Source organism: Actinia tenebrosa, unplaced genomic scaffold (assembly GCF_029948245.1).
Source record: "Actinia tenebrosa isolate PJP-AT-01 unplaced genomic scaffold, QUT_ActTen_1.0 PGA_scaffold14__42_contigs__length_11649687, whole genome shotgun sequence".
Taxonomy (NCBI): Eukaryota; Metazoa; Cnidaria; class Anthozoa; order Actiniaria; family Actiniidae; genus Actinia; species Actinia tenebrosa.
Window position 1 is genome coordinate 6,943,433 of NW_028292574.1, and position 18,574 is coordinate 6,962,006.

At 34.3% G+C, this 18,574-nt stretch overlaps 1 protein-coding gene and 1 long non-coding RNA gene across 2 annotated transcripts in view; both read left to right on the plus strand.

Annotated features, from left to right (window-relative positions):
* The window catches only part of LOC116304290 (extracellular matrix protein 3), a 12,471-nt gene extending 10,391 nt beyond the window's left edge, over positions 1-2,080 (plus strand). The window contains exon 10 of the mRNA XM_089029960.1: positions 233-2,080. Coding sequence (XP_088886086.1) covers positions 233-263 — 31 coding nt within the window. The 3' untranslated portion in view covers positions 264-2,080. The remainder of the gene's footprint in view (positions 1-232) is intronic.
* Positions 2,081-8,548: 6,468 nt separating this feature from the next.
* Positions 8,549-17,979, plus strand: LOC148911359 (uncharacterized). Its single transcript, XR_016119789.1, has 4 exons — positions 8,549-8,625; positions 16,439-16,636; positions 17,053-17,169; positions 17,772-17,979. It is a non-coding gene; the product is annotated as an uncharacterized LOC148911359 (long non-coding RNA).
* The last annotated feature ends 595 nt before the right edge of the window (positions 17,980-18,574 follow it).

The following is an 18,574-nucleotide window of genomic DNA, read 5'->3' on the forward strand; positions in this document are numbered from 1 at the left end:
TAAAATAACTTAAAATTTTAGTTATGGTTTCTGCTTTTCCAATCTTTAGTCCGACTCAAGATAAATTTGCATAGCACTTTTAAAATCTAAAAATAATCTAAGGACAATTTAAACAAGTCAGATCAGGAATCTTATTAAATCGTCACTATTTTCATTTTGGACAACCCCCTTGCAAATATTTTGGATTCTACATGACATGTCATATTTTCATATTTCTCCTTTTTTCACGCAGGATGAGAAAATTCAACAAAGACAGAACTTAGTAATTGGGATGTCGACCACCAAACAACACAGAACATAATGTATAATGTATACCTTAAAAAAAAAAAAAAAAATGACGGAGCTAAAGGCGATAGGGGATAGGCGCGATTGACAATCAGCAAAGGAGATGGGTCATTGGAAGACCCAAGAGTAGCTCGAATGATTGTTATTATTATTCTTGTCATGAACACAGGTTAGTTTTGAGATATTCAGGGTTTGTTTTGGTTTAGGCGTATGCTCATAATTGATTTTGGTCATGGAATGACCTATCGCCTATCGCCTATCGCCTGTCTCCTAATGCTCCAACAACCTTTTTAAAAAATAGGGGTAATTCCTAATGTTAAGACTTTGAAACGTTTGCGCATGCGTGAATCTCAAATAGATCAATGAGGATTTCATAAACGATTATGAGCGCAAATGATATATCCTTTTTTTATCAAGCAAATACGAGCGAAGCAGCTACGATTACTTATAATTAGTATTAGATAACGTATTTTCTAACTATGACGCTAAGGTATCGTAAATGTCCCGGAATTATCACCGTCATATTCCATATCAATACTGTCATTTCGAGTTCGCCTTTGCTTAGTCTTTTTTGCCTCGATTGTACAAATGTGTTAGTTTCTTTTATTAAGGTCCATTGTATAGTATCCTATTCGCATCATTCCCTTTCACGCTCGTTAAATTAGAATGGGATAAATGCAACCGTGATTAGTCAAGGGAGCAGAAAATAAGTCTATGATGGTGATGGGAGGGAGAAAAGACTGAACACAGCTGCTGGTCGGAGAAGGCGAGCGCGAGAGGGTAAGCTGGCTAAAGGAATGGAAAGCCATCAATACTGCAATAGCCATGAACGAGTTTCATACGAAACTGCGCGCGGTGGATCTGATGGGAGCGATGTAATTTATACTTGCTCTGTAAGGGACTGGTACGAATAGTAAGGAATGTCTGCACTACGGAACAATACGAGTTGATTAAAATGCTACGAGTTTTGGTTGAATAGCTGAATATTATACCACACAAACGGAACTAAGGCTGAGCAAATAGAACTCGAAACTGGAGTATCTCTGTAATAGATGGTTTTATTAGGCTGGCCACAAGCATGCACACACCTTTCCCTCTTGTATCCTTAGCAACAATTGCAAGAAAACAAAAACGTTTACGACATAGACTATTAACTATATATGCACATGTCACGCCACCCACGAATTCCCATGATTCATTGCAAAAGTTAAAATATTTACTTGTTTCCAGGTTTACAATTTTAAAGCATTTTGTCAATTGAATATTATAGCAACCTCGTAAACTATTTAACCTGCAATTATTTATATTATTATTATTCCAATCTATAGAGATTATGCACCATCGCGTGCTTGGGCTGCCTGTTGTTAGATGGCAGAACAATAAAATCCCTGTGCTCTCGGGAATTGAATTCTTTCTCATATAAAACGATTGTATAGTTCCTGCCATCTAACATGGCTGCCGTCACGTGATGTTGCAAAACCTCTATTTGTAATCACGGGATTTGAATATCCCATATTTAATATTGAGTATTAGATACGAAAATCTTGTGTTCATCAAGTATTATATGGGTGTTCAAAAAGGTTAGTCCCAAAAATAACGAACACTGCATTTTGGTATTGAGTGGGGAGTATAATTTGTTCAACATGCCTTACACAGTGGAGCTTGTACCCAAGCTATACCACAATGCATCTTGTTCATCGAACTCAGACAAGGCCCATGGATACCACTCCATCTTATGTACTATGTTCTATTTGTATAATATAATTATCTACAATTAAAAAAAAACTTCATGTGATTTATAACATATGGTTTAAAATATTCCGGAATATTTTACGTACTTCTATATTTTTCATGATACTAACTCCAACATTAATAAAAAGAATTACACGAAAATTAACCAGAAAAAAAATTTAAAATGTCTGCCATGGAAAACTTAGAATATTCCAAGAACAAAACTAGAACTTGCGGGGCTGGTGGTTAGTTGTGTACAAAATTCCTGAATAGGATAATATATACTCACGCAAAGAAAACAATGTAATGCATGAGCTATAGTCCATGCTTTTGGTGTGAATATGCTCCAAAAACGATCAAAACCATGGGCTATAGTCCATGCTTTTTGCCTGAAAATGGCCAAAAATGACCTATTTTGTAACTTTTATAAATAATGCATATTTTGAGAAAAGGTGTGAAAATGGTCCAAAATCGATCAAAACCATGGGCTATAGTCCATGCTTTTTGTCTTGAAATGGCCAAAAATGACCTATTTCGCATCCTTCATAATAAATGCATATTTTTTCAAAAGGTGTGAAAATGGTCCAAAATTGATCAAAACCATAGGCCATAGTCCATACTTTTTGCCTGAAAATGGCCAAAAATGACCTATTTTGCAAGTTTTCTCATAACTGCATATTTTTTCAAAAGGTGTGAAAATGGTCCAAAATCGATCAAAAACATGGGCTATAGTCTATGCTTTTTGCCTGAAAATGGCCAAAAATGACTTTTTTTGCAAGTTTTATATATACTGCATATTTTTACAAAAGGTGTGAAAATGGTCCAAAATCCATCAAAACCATGGGCTATAGTCCACGCTTTTTGCCTGAAAATGGCCAAAAATGACCTTTTTGCAAGTTTTATAAATAATGCATATTTTTACAAAAGGTGTGAAAATGGTCCAAAATCCAATAAAACCATGGGCTATAGTCCACGCTTTTTGCCTGAAAATGGCCAAAAATGACCTATTTTGCAAGTTTTCTCATAACTGCATATTTTTTCAAAGGGTGTTAAAATGGTCCAAAGTCGATCAAAACCATGGGCTATAGTCCATGCTTTTTGCCTGAAAATGGTCAGAAATGACCTATTTTGCATACTTCATAATTAATGCATATTTTTTCAAAAGGTGTGAAAATGGTCCAAAATCGATCAAAACCATGAGCTATAGTCTATGCTGTTTGCCTGAAAATGGCCAAAAATGACCTATTTTGTAAGTTTTATAAATAATGCATATTTTGAGAAAAGGTGAGAAAATGGTCCAAAATCGATCAAAACCATGAGCTATAGTCCATGCTTTTTGCCTGAAAGTGTTCAAAAATGACCTGTTTTGCATAACTCATAAATAATGAATATTTTTTGAAAAGGTGAGAAAATGGTCCAAAATCGATCAAAACCATGGGCCATAGTCCATGCTTTTTGCCTGAAAATGGCCAAAAATGATCTATTTTGCAAGTTTTATAAGTAATGCATATTTTGGAAAAAAGTGTGAAAATGGTCCAAAACCGATCAAAACCATGGGCAATAGTCCATGCTTTTTGCCTGAAAATGGCCAAAAATGACCTATTTCGCATCCTTCATAATAAATGCATATTTTTTCAAAAGGTGTGAAAATGGTCCAAAATTGATCAAAACCATAGGCCATAGTTCATACTTTTGCCTGAAAATGGCCAAAAATGACCTATTTTGCAAGTTTTCTCATAACTGCATATTTTTTCAAAAGGTGTGAAAATGGTCCAAAATCGATCAAAACCATGGGCTCTAGTCCATGCTTTTTACCTGAAAATGGTGAAAAAGGACCTATTTTGTAAGTTTTATAAATAATGCATATTTTTAGAAAAGGTGTGAAATTGGTTCAAAATCAATCAAAACCATAGGCTATAGTCCATGCTTTTTGTTCAAAAGTCAATAAATGTCACTGAATTTTAATAGTTCTCAATAAACTAAGCATTCCTCATTAAGCTTCTCTTGTTAGATCAATGAAGATGGCGGCTGTTTCATTGTTATTTACATCTTAAAAGTTTTTCGGTCATGTGGATGCACTCCAAGAATCGATCATCATCCTCCCTTTCTGGTCTTTTAATCATGTAGTTTTCATTGTGCAGCTTATCCTAACCATCTCAGTCAAGACGCCGCCCATTTCAAGTGTAAAATTACAAACGTTCAATATTTTATCTCATTGATGTTTGCAGATTCATGAATATGAAGATGTTAAAAAAAAACTTTATGAAACAACATTTTAGATTTTTAAAAAAATCTTTGTTGTTCACACTCAAGAAAAATATCTTTTTCGTCCGCATCAAGCGACTAATTGTAGAAAAATGATATTCAGCTGTCTTTGACGACCACTTGTAGTGAATAAGATATTTCCATAAAGTAGCTATTTGTCTGGACTGATGTATTTCATAATATTTAACGAAAATTATTACTGAATGATCGATTGAGGATTTTCATTGGGACGTCTTGCTTTCGAAATATTATCTTTTTTTAGTTTGCAGACATTTTGTTCAAAGTAAAATGGTAAAGTTTCGTGAAGATTGACCAGAATCCATTAAGAGCTTTGAACTTTATTTACAAGTGTCATTTTCAGAAATATATATCAAAATATAGAAATATAGAAATCAAGAAATATGCTTAAATAATTGTTTTACAGCTTTGAATATCAACTCCTTTTTAAGATATCAGATTAAACGTGACGTCGCACGAAACTCATCTACTAGAAGACAAGTTATTAAAAATTCCAATTCAAAAATTTGAATCATTAACTTCAATCAGACCAAAGAATGCATTTCACTTCTTGAATGATCTCAATTAAAACAACGAGTTATGATTGCTTTCTTTTAAATGGCGTAGCGAGAGTAAAACAGCCAAGGTAAGGGAAGAAGGAGCGCGCGTCTATTTTGGCGGGGAAAGTTCCCGCCAAAACCACAGAAGCGCTATGAATATAGTCCTTCAAGAGAAATGTGTGAGGGATTCTCTTTTACTGTATTTAAATCAATGGCTATTTTAAACATCTTTTCTATAAACAAAATGCCGCAAGTACGATGTCATCAATAGGCAGATTAATAGAGAGTTTTAGATTTACGTTCACGGCAAACGTGAAACGTCAGTTGACCAGTAAAAAATTATTTTAAATTACTGAAAAAGAATCGCAAAAAAGTCCAAGTAGTAGGAAAACAAAAGAATATTTGGGCTTGGTGAGAAGGTTTGTAAAAAGTAAAGTAAAATACAGGAAAACTATGAAAACGTGCTCACGTTTGCCGTTTGCGGGGAGAAAAAAAAAAGTCAATCTAAAACTCTCTAATATTCCCGTTTTTCCTTCCCGCAAACGGCAAACGTGACCATCGTTTTCCAACATTTCATTTTACCTTATGCAAACCTTCTCGACAAAGACAAGTATTCTTTTGTTTATTTACTACTTGGAGATTTTTACAATTCCTTTTCACTAATTTTAAAGAATTTTTTAATGGTCAACTGACGTTTCACCTTTGCCGTAAACGAGAATCTAAAACTCTCTAATAACTCTTCAGTTTTTCTTGGTCGCTTCAAATCAAAATAAAACCGATGTCTAGAGTTCCAATAGGTGTTAACCCTAATGACGTTTCATACCTCAGCTATCACTATCTTTTCAACAACATCTCTATTGATGTTCAAAGGTTGTGAAAACTCTTTTGAGACAATAGTGAAAATTATCTTCACGAAGAAGGCTACCGAAAGGGATTCTGGAAGCGTAGGTATAAAACGCCATCATGCTTGTGGTCTTTTAACTTTGATACGTATGTGTTGTAGATCAATCAATTTAAAGTGCTACTCTGACGAAAATCGCTCAAACTTGGGTATTTGTTTCTCCCTTTACTACTGATATTTTGATCATAAACTACAAAGAAATGTATGGAGCGATGTTCGATGTTTAGTCTATGACGTCACAGACTCCAAAAAATAATCGTAAAAATAACATACTTTCGTCCTGAATATCGAGAAAACATTTCATACAGTGATTATTGGACCGTTAAAGAGTATTCTTAGGAAGTTTCAGCTGATCCAAGTTTGAGCGATTTTCGTCAGAGTAGCACTTCAAGGAGGCTAGAAAGTGTTTTGAGCCTTCACATTATGAACTAAAAAAATTATTAGTATAGGTAATAATATGATTTCGAGTTCAATTTGGGATTAATTGAACGAGAAATCATATTATTACTTGTAAATGATACAAGTGCAATAATTAGGACAAAAACTAGTAAACACTTCAGTCGTTCAAGGTCACGTGCGTAAGCAACGTGATATCTTTATTGCTTATTGGTTCTGACAAATGATTTAAAAATAGCACAAAAATTGTGCAAATTTACCAACAAAGTGAACGAGAAATCGTGTTATTACTTATTAATAACATACATGAAAAAAATTAGAAAAAAATAGAGACGAAAATATTTGAAATATTCAATGCATAAGCTTTTAAAATATTTTATGAAATTTGTTCGTTTACAACCAACTATATTCAAAGCGATTGTGGTTTCAAATACATGTAATTCAAAGAGTTTTCTAACTATTTTAAACCAAAAATTGGCTATATGTTTATTGTAAAAAGTTTTTTTTTACTGTTAAGTAAATCTGAATCAATATTAGTTGTTTAATAGTAAAATCCGTAAAATCTTTGCTTACTTTCACCTAAGATAAAATGGCTGCCATTTTCCCACTCGATTTGCTTCAAATTTTCCTCAAATTTTTCGTCATAAAAACCTGCCATCTTATTGGCTAAAATCATTTTCTATTGTTTATTATCCAATCAAAAGCGAGAATTCCGTTTGTAATTTGCACTAAATTACTTTTTTTTCTGCACCGAATTACCTTTTTTTGCACTGTTTTTCAGCCAATCAGCATCAAGTATTTTTTGCACATATATTATTATGGCTATTTGACAGCAAGTAAACCCGGAAAGCCAAAGACCATAAACCAAACATTACAGTGGACATGAAAAAATGAAGTAAGACGTTGCTATGACAACATCAGAACCCTTGGTATGCCATCAAAAATGAAAAAAGAAGAAAAAAGAAGAAAAAAAAAGAAAAAAAAAAAAAAAAAAAAGAAAAAAGTTCTGTAAGAGGAAACTATTCCAAACAAATTTTATTGATTTTTACGAATTCTCTCTTACAGAATTTTTATCTTTGGTTTAAGGTCTTTGGCTTTCCGGGTTTACTTGCTGTCATATTATATAGCCATAATAATTTTTTTAGTTCATAATGTGAAGGCATAAGACACTATCCAGCCTCCTTAATATTCCACCATAAATAATTGATCAAGTAAACTGAGAAAGAATGAGAACTAAGAAAGATAAAAGACAGAGTGTATAACGTATAGCAACTCAAGAAAGAATATAAACTATGTTTTGTAAAGTACGGCGGTATAAACGAGAAAAACAAACAAACAAAGAAAACAAGCTACTGTATACTATCACAACAACTGTGATGTGAAACGCTCATTAAAGTTTAAAATGAGGACGCAGTTGGTAATGATAATTCAAAATGTAATGGTTAATCAGTCATATTGTAGTGGGCTGTGCTAATTGATCTTAATTTATGGAATAGGGAAGACAGTGAATACGAATATTCAGTGATGAATCAGACAAGTGTACCAAACATTAACAAGACAGCTCGACTTGTGTCGAGCCATGTGAGAAAAAAAAATGGTAGTAAAATCAAATATTAATGTGGTCAATCTTTCCTTTTCTTTCTTCTTTCCTTCGTTCCTATTTTCTGCTTTCTTTCTTTCTTTCTTTCTTTCTTTCATTTTTTCTTTCTTTCTTTTTTCCATCCTTCCTTCCTTCCTTCCTATCAGTCTTAAAATTGGTTTTTCTAAAAAGAGTTTAAACTTTTGAGCATGAAAAGAGATTCTGAATAGGATTGTGGTAGTTTAGGGAGGAGACGTGATTAGGATTAGGGTTTATTTGTACTATAGATTAAAATAGTCGAGTTTAAAATCATCAAAATGTACAGTTCAAATCATGCTCAAAGTCAAGCCGAAATATTCGATGTTTGAATAGAGTTCAATACATATATCCTTAACCTATCTAAGCTATATGCCGCGAGCCTGTCATTAAGGTAATTAGATGCCCTTTGAAAGTTTAATTTTAATCAAAATACTAAAATAAAAAATATTAAAATATGGGAATCGCTCGTTCTCACCTGTTCGCGGACTCATGAGGTTGACGAGTGTAGAAGGATGATAGAATGCTTGGAATCCGGGGGAAGGGTAGCAGCTTCACTTGCTTTTGATCTTTTATCACATAATATTTTGCCAAGCAGAAATTCCTATTTTACGATGGAAACGACAGAAACGCTGCTGTGCATTACGTAGTGGAATTCATGTGGATTTGGCGGGAAATTTTCGCGCCAAAAACGTGCGCTCTCCCCCTAAGGATCTAAGACTCATTCCCCCCGTTTTCAGGGCTGTTTTTAATGGGGATGAGTTGAACAAAACGCTTTAGCATCGCGGGGGTCATGGAATGAAAACCCGCATAAAAGCGCGAAGCGACTGCGTAAATTAATAGAGAACTTCAAGATTTCAATTCAAGTGGGCGAGGTAAGACACTCTCATGGGAATAAAGTTTGGTTTATTTCTTGCATTACTACTTTAAATCTTAAGTTTTTTTGTAATATATTTATGTATTTCTTTTTTGCTCCATTTAATTTTTATCAGTAAGTGAATATAGCGAATGTAGTTAGGAAAAAAGAGATATGATATGGGAACTGTTTTAAGTAAAGCCAGGTGACAATAAATTAGTTGTCGCTAAAATGTTCACAAAATGTTCAACAAAGCTTAATTCATCCCCACAAAATCTCACCATGGTCAGGAAAAATTACATAGTCCGGAAAAAATATTTTCTAAACTTAGTTTGTATCATTGTAACAAAGTTATTTATGTCTACATATACAGTTTTATTGACCAAAATAGCAATTTATTGCCACCCCTCGCCTCTCCCTCGCATGAACGACCCGGCATGATGAACGTAAAGTTGTAGTGTGAACATTTTAATTGTAGAATCAGTGTATAGTTGTTTTATAAGATCAGAAGTTTTGGACGCCTTTCGCTTTGCTATGAAATGTCAACTGCACAAGAAAGATGGGGAAATCCCTATTAATTCTAGATTCAAATGGAAGTTGTGAACAGTATCACTATTTCTGGACGCTTTTTGAAACAATGGTACTTATGGAGTTAGATTTTGACAGAACAAAATGTAAAATAAATAAATAAATAGCGCTGTTGTAGCTTCTCCTTAAAACAATGCTGATTAATTCTATATTCAAAATAAACGATGTGTTTCCTAAGCGTTCCAGAACGATTAGAATTCATGAAATTTTGGCGTTAAACTTTGAACACAACAAAAATCCTAATACATAATTCAACAATGTCGTTAGCTTCTTTTTTTACCAGAAATTCAGGAAGTTCATTGCTAATAAGATAAAACGATTCCAAACCAGTTAAAAATAAACATTCGTTATCAGGGTGCCTTATGAGCGAATGAGAACTCAAGAAATTCTTATTAAACTGATAAATCATGTAGAATTTCAAGTAAAAAAAGAAAAGGAAAGAAAAGGAAACTAAACTAAAGAAAAAAATTTTTTTTCGTTTCGATTAACTGAAAATCTTACTTTTTCGCAATTTTTTTTTTTCAAAATTTGTCAAAGCAAAAATCCATGTTTAACCCCAGAAATGCTAAAGCTCATAATTAAGACAGTTTTTAATATCGAAATTTAAATGACAAGTATGCCGCAAACTATGACTTTCAATCTTTGAAAAATTGACGGTATGTCTTAGAACGATTTGGTCATTATTTACGGTCACAAATCAAACTTTCTAAGGCGGTAGGTATCATATGTCAATCTAGTTCCTTAATTTATCTGGATTTTATTTTATTTTTTTAATATTTCACGAGAAAGCGATGTCATTAAAACAAGTAAATTTGAATAGATTTTAATTAATATTTATTTTTTGTTTTTTAATTTTCTCTAGCAGAGGAGGCAAGATATTAAGCTTAAAATTAACTCGTTAAACTGCTGACAAACGAGATTTGAAGGAATCTTTTCACTCCGCTCTCGACTCTGAAGCCTTAGATTTGATTCCTAAACTCGGAATCGCATATTGGTAGAGTTTGTTGGGTCTCTGGTGATTATTGGAGAGATCTCCGGTTTTCCTCGCAAAATTGCTCAGGTTATGAATTCAAATTTGACGTGAGTTAGCCCTGCCCTGATCTTCTGAGATCACTGAGACCAGATGTTGTTTCAGGGTTCGATAGATAACATTTGAATTTGAGATCAATTTATCTTATTCGATTTTTAAAATTTTTGCTAAACTCACACCTTTGGCTGTAAATCGCATGGTTTTAAAATATTTCGATCACATTAAAATATGGCGGTCCGTGTCAGTGTTTTAAAAGCCGGACAGCAATTCATGATCATCCGTGAGAAGAAAAACCATCCCTTGTGGTGTGATATATTTTGAAACTGAATCTACTTTTCTCTTCCTTTGATAATTATTTTCCTTCTCTTCTCCAATATTATAATAATGAAAAAAAAGTTAAAATATCTACTATAAAAATATATGCCACAACGAAAAATACTTCCAAAAATATAAAAAACTTTGCTGGAAACTACAAGCACTCGACGAATTTATTTCCTTATAAAAAAAACAAACAATACCTTAGATTACCGATTTTGTAATACTCAACTCTGAAAACAATAGGATTTCAGCAATAATCATATATTAATAGTACTGATAGAATAAACATAAACGACTTATCTCCTCTATAAGCTGCATCGGGTTCAATTCTTTATAGACAAAGTAGAAGAGTTCGGTAATACACCGCATAAAAAGGAGTAATTCTATTGAAAATAGCAGTTAAATGATTCTTCTTTAGAACTGGTATTTCTATCTTCTGTTCTTTCTTTTTTCTTTCTCTTTGTCATTTTTTTCTTTTTCGTTCGTTCGTTCGTTCTTTGTTTGTTTGTTTGTTTCTTCCTTTCTTTCTTTCTTTCACTCTCTCTCTCTCTCTCTTTCTTTCTTTCTTTCTTTCTGTCTTTCTTTCTTCCTTTCTTTCTTTCTTTCGTTCTTCCTTTCTCTCTCTTTTTCTCTCTTTCTTTCTTTCTCTTTCTTTCTTTCTTTCTGTCTTTCTGTCTTTCTGTCTTTCTGTCTTTCTGTCTTTCTTTCTCTTTCTTTCTTTCTTTCTTTCTTTCTTCTTCCGACAAACAACAATCACTGTAAGATCTCATTTAGATCGGCTAAAAACTTTGACTCCGACAAGTTTCTTATGGATTTAGCAACACTCCCTTGGGATTGTTTGGATAATAAGGAAAGCCCGGATGACATGTGGGACAGATGGAAAGAGTTATTTCTCTCTGTTCTTGACTCGCACGCTCCGATCAAAACAAAACGAATAAGAAACAAGAAGTCTCCCTGGATGACAACTGATTTGAGGAAAGCTATGTACGATAGAGATAAAATGAAACAAAAAGCTACTCAAACGAATTCGAGGGACGACTGGAGTGATTATAAGTCTATTAGAAATCGCGTCAACAACGAGATAAAAAGAGCCAAGAAGTCATATTATGAAAATCATTTTGCACAAAATTCAAAAAACTCAAAGGAGGTCTGGAAAGCTATTAATGAAGTCCTCTCACGAAGGACTAAATCTGGCTCTTATGTAACATCTATCAAAACAGGTGATACATCGATGTGTGACTCGAAGGAAATAGCTGAGGTATTCAATTGTCATTTTTCTGAAATTGGGACTAAATTAGCTTGTTTAATTCCCGATGGACCGACTGCTTATAATGATTATCTAATTAGAATTGGCTCAACATTCACCTTACGACACACATCAGTTGATGAACTTATGAAAATCATTAATTCTATTGACGTTAAAAAAGCGACAGGTCTTGACGGTATACCATCTCATTTCATCAAGATTGCTTCACCAGTAATAAGTCAATCACTAGTGAAGCTATTCAATCAATCAGTTGATAAAGGGATTTTTCCTAACGGCTTGAAACTTGCGAAAGTTACGCCAATTCATAAAGCTAATGACAAAGATGATTTGAATAATTACCGTTCCATTTCGGTCTTACCTACTATTGCTAAGATTTTCGAGAGAATAGTTTTTAACCAGTTATATGAGTATCTAAACTCAAATAATTTACTTTCTCAAAAGCAGTCGGGATTTAGACCGCTTCATTCGACTACTACTGCACTCCTAGAAGCCACAACGGAGTGGCTTACCAATATGGATGAAGGTAAATTGAACTGTGTCACTTTCCTAGATTTTAAAAAAGCTTTTGACACAGTAAATCACTCTATACTTCTCCAAAAATTATACTATTATGGGATTGCAGAAGAGTCGATAAAGTGGTTCAAATCTTACCTCACAGATCGTAGTCAGAGATGCTACATAAACCATACCTTATCTAGCTCTAGAACACTCGATTGCGGCATCCCTCAAGGCTCAATCCTTGGGCCATTATTATTTATTATTTACATAAACGATCTGCCAAATAGTGTCAAATTTTCAAATGCTAGAATGTATGCTGATGACACAAGTCTCACCACTTGTGGCACATCACAAAAGACTCTATTTGACGAGGTGAACGCTGATATTTCCAATATTCATAACTGGTTGAAAGCTAACAAACTTAGCTTAAATTCAGCTAAAACAGAGCACATGTTTATTGCTTCTGACGATAAATTGAAAAAAATTACCTCCGAACCACACATATATTTAAATAGCAAACCAATTACTAGAGTCTCTACAGCAAAAACTCTGGGTGTTGTGATTGACGAACGGGTGTCTTGGGTTGCTCATATTGATTACATTTGTAAAAAAATATCCTCTGGATTGAGTGGCATAAGACGAGTCCGCGATTACATCCCCTTGGAGACAGCTATTACCATATATGAGGCTCTCGTTTTACCTTGGTTTGACTATTGTGACGTGGTATGGGATAATTTACCAGTAACGTCTGCTGAAAGATTGCAAAAAATGCAAAATAGAGCTGCAAGAATAATAACAAAAAGCAGCTACGATGTCAGATCTAGTGATATTTTAACTTCTTTAGGCTGGAAAAGCTTACAAAGAAGAAGAAAGGAGCATAAAGCAATAATGATGTTTAAGACTTTAAATGCACTTGCACCAAAATCTGTAAGGGAACTCTTTTATTTTCAAGAAAATACCTACGATTTTCGTGGTAGAGAGAAGTGCTTAAAGTTACCGAAACCCAGCACTGAGTTTTTAAAAAGAGCTCTCTCTTATGACGGTGCAAAAGTGTGGAACTCGTTACCCCAAAGTGTCAGACTGTCCAATAATTTAAAATCTTTTAAGAGGAATCTTTCGTCTGTTGGTCCTTAACACTTTAATTACTATAATATTTTTGGGGGGTAGATGAGAATTTATTTCATAAATCTGTCTATATATTCTTAACGTTATTATTAATTTTTTTATATATATTACCTATGAACTCGGTTTTCATGAAAACCAATTTGTACATTGATGAAATTTCCCGAGATTAAATAAAAGACATCTCTCTCTCTCTCTCTCTCTCTCTTTCTTTCTTTCTTTCTTCCTTCCTTTCATTCATTCATTTTTTATTTCCTTCTTCCCTTCTTTCTTTGAGTACTAGTGCTATTTGCATTTTAATGATTTCCAAAGTCTTATGACCTAATTATTATGTCTCTTTATGTTGTTTGGATATAGCTAGATTCCAATCATGAACTAGTTAATAACCGCGGGCTAATTTGTTTTCTCAGAGGCGATAACATCCCACCCAAATAATTTGCGATGTTTATCGCTAGCCATGAAAAGCACCTGACTGAGAGTAAAGATTAAAAAACATCATCTAGAGAAAAGATGTAGATAAGACAGAAAGGAAGGAAGAAAAAACCGAGAAAGATAAATAGATATAGCTCAGAGTTGGATGAAAAGTTGTAAGAAGGAAGAAAGGATGGTGAAAAGAGAGACAAATAAAGAATGAATAATCGAAGAATAAACAAATTAATTGGTGGATGGAGAAAAAGGAAATATATAATAGAAGTTAGGAATGAAAAGACAGATAAAGTTTCTTACAGTTTTGTAAATACTGAGAGAGTTACCCTGTTTAAAAAAAGGAATCTGTCTATCTAAAGTATAGATGGAGAAAATGGAGAAAGACAGAAAAGAAGAATGGAACGAAGAATTTCAAAGCGAGGAATCAAATAAGGAAGGACTTCCACCGTGTCTAAGAAATATTAAAATAGCACATTTGTAGCATAAAATTTCAATTTGTGTACATGTCTTGCAAAAAGAACACAAAGTAAGCTTTATTCCCTCTTTTTACTAAGTAAGAAATTACATGACCCTCCTAAAAGCCTGCTTTTGTCAAAATAAGAAAATCCCTTCTGATGACCCACCCCTCCCCCCTCCCCCTCCCCCTCCCCCTCCCCCTCCCCCTCCCCCATCTCCAAAAGTACCTTCCCTTACCGAAAACATAATGCAGCTCAAAAATAAGTGCTCTAAGAGCAATTAGAAACAAATGGAAATAAAAGAAAGACGGAGGTAGCTGTTAGAGTGGATTTTCACAACGGAGTTTTTCAAAAAATCTACTACCCTTTTGACAGCCATCCATCAATTAAAAATCTCACACCGACTATTTTCAATTATAGAATATGAAAATGCCAGCTGTTTGTAATTTGGTCCGTATCTCCTTTAGAGAATTTCTTCTAAATTATTAAGATGGAATACACCATTTTTGAATTGGTGACACCGCTGTTTTTCTTGATTACAGACTCGTTTACTCAGGGTTAGCCTAATTTCAGCATTAAAATATTTGCAAATAGCAGAGTTGGAACAACTTCAATAATACAAATTAAAACTTCGAAATTCCACGAGCGTTGACTGGAAAAAACGTCCACAAACAATATTATAACACTTTGCAATATTATAACACTTTGATCTTTAATATCTCACATGCCCGCGTAAGCAAGTCCTTTCGGACATCTATGTCTCCAGCCCAGTTATCGGATTCTTTCTATTAATCCACAAACAACCGTCAAATACTACTTATTCGTTTAGAACTGTATAAGTTTTGATGCCAATAATTCTACCCTTTCTGATCGACCATAACTACAAATGGTACGCACCAGTTACGCCATCAACGTTGCGCAAGCGCGTTAGTACATAAACAATCATTTCTAAAGGATCAGAAACACCGTTACTTTGATTGGCCGATCAACTGACCCTTATTATATCTAACCAACCAATCAGGTTCAAGGCTAACGGTATATAAACTGAGCTCTGAAGTCCTCTAGCCACACTTGCTGTTCACATAAACTCGAGCATTACTAACCTACAAAAGCAACTGACGAAGATAGATATTTATCATATAATTATCCCATAAAATACCTATATTTTTCCTTTTCGAAAAACTGATATTTTCACATGTGAAAATAACATGTTATTTTCACGTGTGAAAATATCGTTACCATGTGTATTTAAGCTATTAGTTTATAAATAAAAACTTTTTATAATAAAATGCTTATTAAGTTTATTTTATGGATAATAATATAATAAACAGAATATTACATGGGCGCTTGGAGATACGAAATTTATCTTCTCGTGTTGAAAATCTCTCACCAGTGAAGCGCAGCGAACGAGTGAGAGATCTTTTCAACACTCGAAGATAAATTTCGTATCTCCGCGCGCCCATGTAATATCCTCTATATAATATTTATCGAAACCGGTATTGCTACTTTAAAAGTACAGAACCTGAAAAGGATCTTTGCTGATCCTCCTTTCGTCTCTTACGAGAGGAATAAATCGCTTAAAGACTAGCTAGTCAGAGCGAAAATCCCGAAAAGAGACTAGATATAATTACAACGAATTTTTGTAGTGTTTAAACTCATTGAGCATAGCGGCAGGGCAGTGGCAATATTATAACACATCTTAATTGGACAGCATGGAGTCCTATTATATATACTTATTATCATTGTTATTATTCTACATAAAATCGAGGCTAACCATGAGAAACCAAAAACTCGAAACTTATATAGGGAATTGTTGCTGTGCTGTGTGCAGTCATAAAGCACTTGGGGATTGGCAGAACACTCGAGAAGTGTCCAGAAGCACTCCGCTACGCATCGTGCTTCTCCTAACACTTCTCTCGTGTTCTGCCAACCCCCGCGTGCTTTATGACAGCACACAGCACGCGCGCGCGTTTTCTATTTTTTTACCAGTCTATGCCTTATGTAATAAAATATGCCAAAATGTTGGTATTAAGCATTTTGGTTTTCAAACTTGAGCTGTGATGGTCTGGTTATTATGAAGCTAAGGTATGCTAAGCTTTTCAAATTTCCATGTAACTTTCTTCTCCAGGTTTGAAAAGGCAACAAAGATAAACAGCCATGAACACTAAAATCACCATGCTTGTTTTGGCGTTACTTATTGCCGTGTGCTTTGCAAAACCTGCCGCTGACCACAAGGTTTTCCGTGAAAGGTCTAGGAACATTTACGACAAAAAGCATCCACTTCACTCGGGGTACATGCGTGATCTTGCCAAGAAATACGAAAGAGGTTTGTACTGTGTATAGGAAGTAAACAGGAGAGGAAGAAAAGTCGATGCTAGGCCAAGAGAAGAGAAGGGAAGAGAAGAGAAGAGAAGAGAAGAAGAGAAGAGAAGAGAAGAGAAGAGAAGAGAAGAGAAGACGAAGAGAAGAGAAGAGAAGAGAAGAGAAGAGAAGAGAAGAGAAGAGAAGAGAAGACAAGAGAAGACAAGAGAACACAAGAGAAGAGAAGGGAAGGGAAGGGAAGAGAAGAGAAGAAAGGAGAAGAGAGAGAGAGAGAGAGAAAAAAAAAAAAAAGGATGAAAGAGAAGACAGAGCACTAAATTAAGGGAGGGAAAGAGACTGAAAAGGAAGGAAAAGAAAGTGAAGAGATTAAAAAACGAAATTTAATAAGATTTTTCAAGCCCTAAACTTGATCTATTGCAGGAAGATCTAATGATGACGAAGAATGCAAAGATCTAGACCCATATGACTGCATGTACAATTTTCACTTCTCAGTCGATGACTGTGACGTGGTTAAATGTCCATTCTCTTGCAATGCCTGTAAGTATTGTGCCAGGCTTCTCTTTATTATTTTTTTGATTACATACCATATCATTATTATTATTACCTTTATCGTTATCGTTATCGTGACCATTATCGTTATTACGACCGCTATCGTGACCATTATCTTTATCGTGACCATTATCAGTACCGTTACATTTATCGTTATAGTTATCGTAACCATTAATCGTTATCTAACCTTTATCGTTTTCATTATCGTGACCATTATCGTTATCGTGACCATTGTCGTTATCGTTATCGTGACCGTTAACAGTATCGTTATCGTTACATTTATCGTAACTATTATCGTAATCGTGACCGTTATCTTTATCGTTTTCATTATCGTGAACGTTATGGTGACCATTATCGTTATCATTATCGTAACCGTTATCGTAACCATTATCGTTATCGTGACCGTTATCGTGACGGTTATCGTGACCATTATCGTTATCGTTATCGTGACCATTATCGTTATCGTGACCGTTATCGTGATCGTTATCGTGACCGTTATCGTTATCATTATCGTGACCCATGGCCGTTATCGTGACCATTATCGTTATCGCCTAAATCTAATGGTTAAATTTCATTGTTTTCTCATAAAGGTTAAAAAGCAACCAAAGCCAGAAAGACCAAGCAAGCAAGCCATACACAGTAGAGAATATATAACTAACATACACGATCGTTCACCACACATATATGCATGATGTTGATGGTATCTGATACATCGTACTACTGATCCATATTCCCTATTGACTGAACCAATTAAAAGTGCTAATTACATTAAAAATAAATAAAATTGCCGCAAACAAATCGCACCTCAAATTCCTGCAAAAATCGCCCCAGTAAACGGACCTTGCTTTATGGTGTATGACGGGTACAAAGCCCTTTTATTCAGGAATGTTAATTAACATTCAAACTAGAATGTGTTATCTTTCCGAAAGATAGCGTGATGAATTATGGTATAGGATGGGGACAAAGACCTTTTATTCAGGAATGTTAATTACTAATCAAACATGAATGTGCTATCTACCATCTATGGTATAGGATGGGTACAAAGCACTTTAAATCACGTGTTGTTGATTAATAATCAAACTAGAATTTTACAACAACTTACAAATTTCTCGCGCGCTGATTGGTTATTTTTTATCATCAATAAGAGGACAGACAGATAAAGCTGACGTCAACGAGCGCGCGCTCTTTCCGTTGGTTGTTTTAATCGCTAAAAATGAGAAGTTTTTATCGTCCTTGTTATTGTAAAAACACAAATAGACATCATCCACACTACTTTGACAATGTGATGACGCAATTTATTGTCAATAAGAGGACAGACACATAAAAAACTGATGTCTATTTGTTGATGTACGATCCGTTCCGAAAGAGAGCGTAGTGCATTATGGTATAGAAT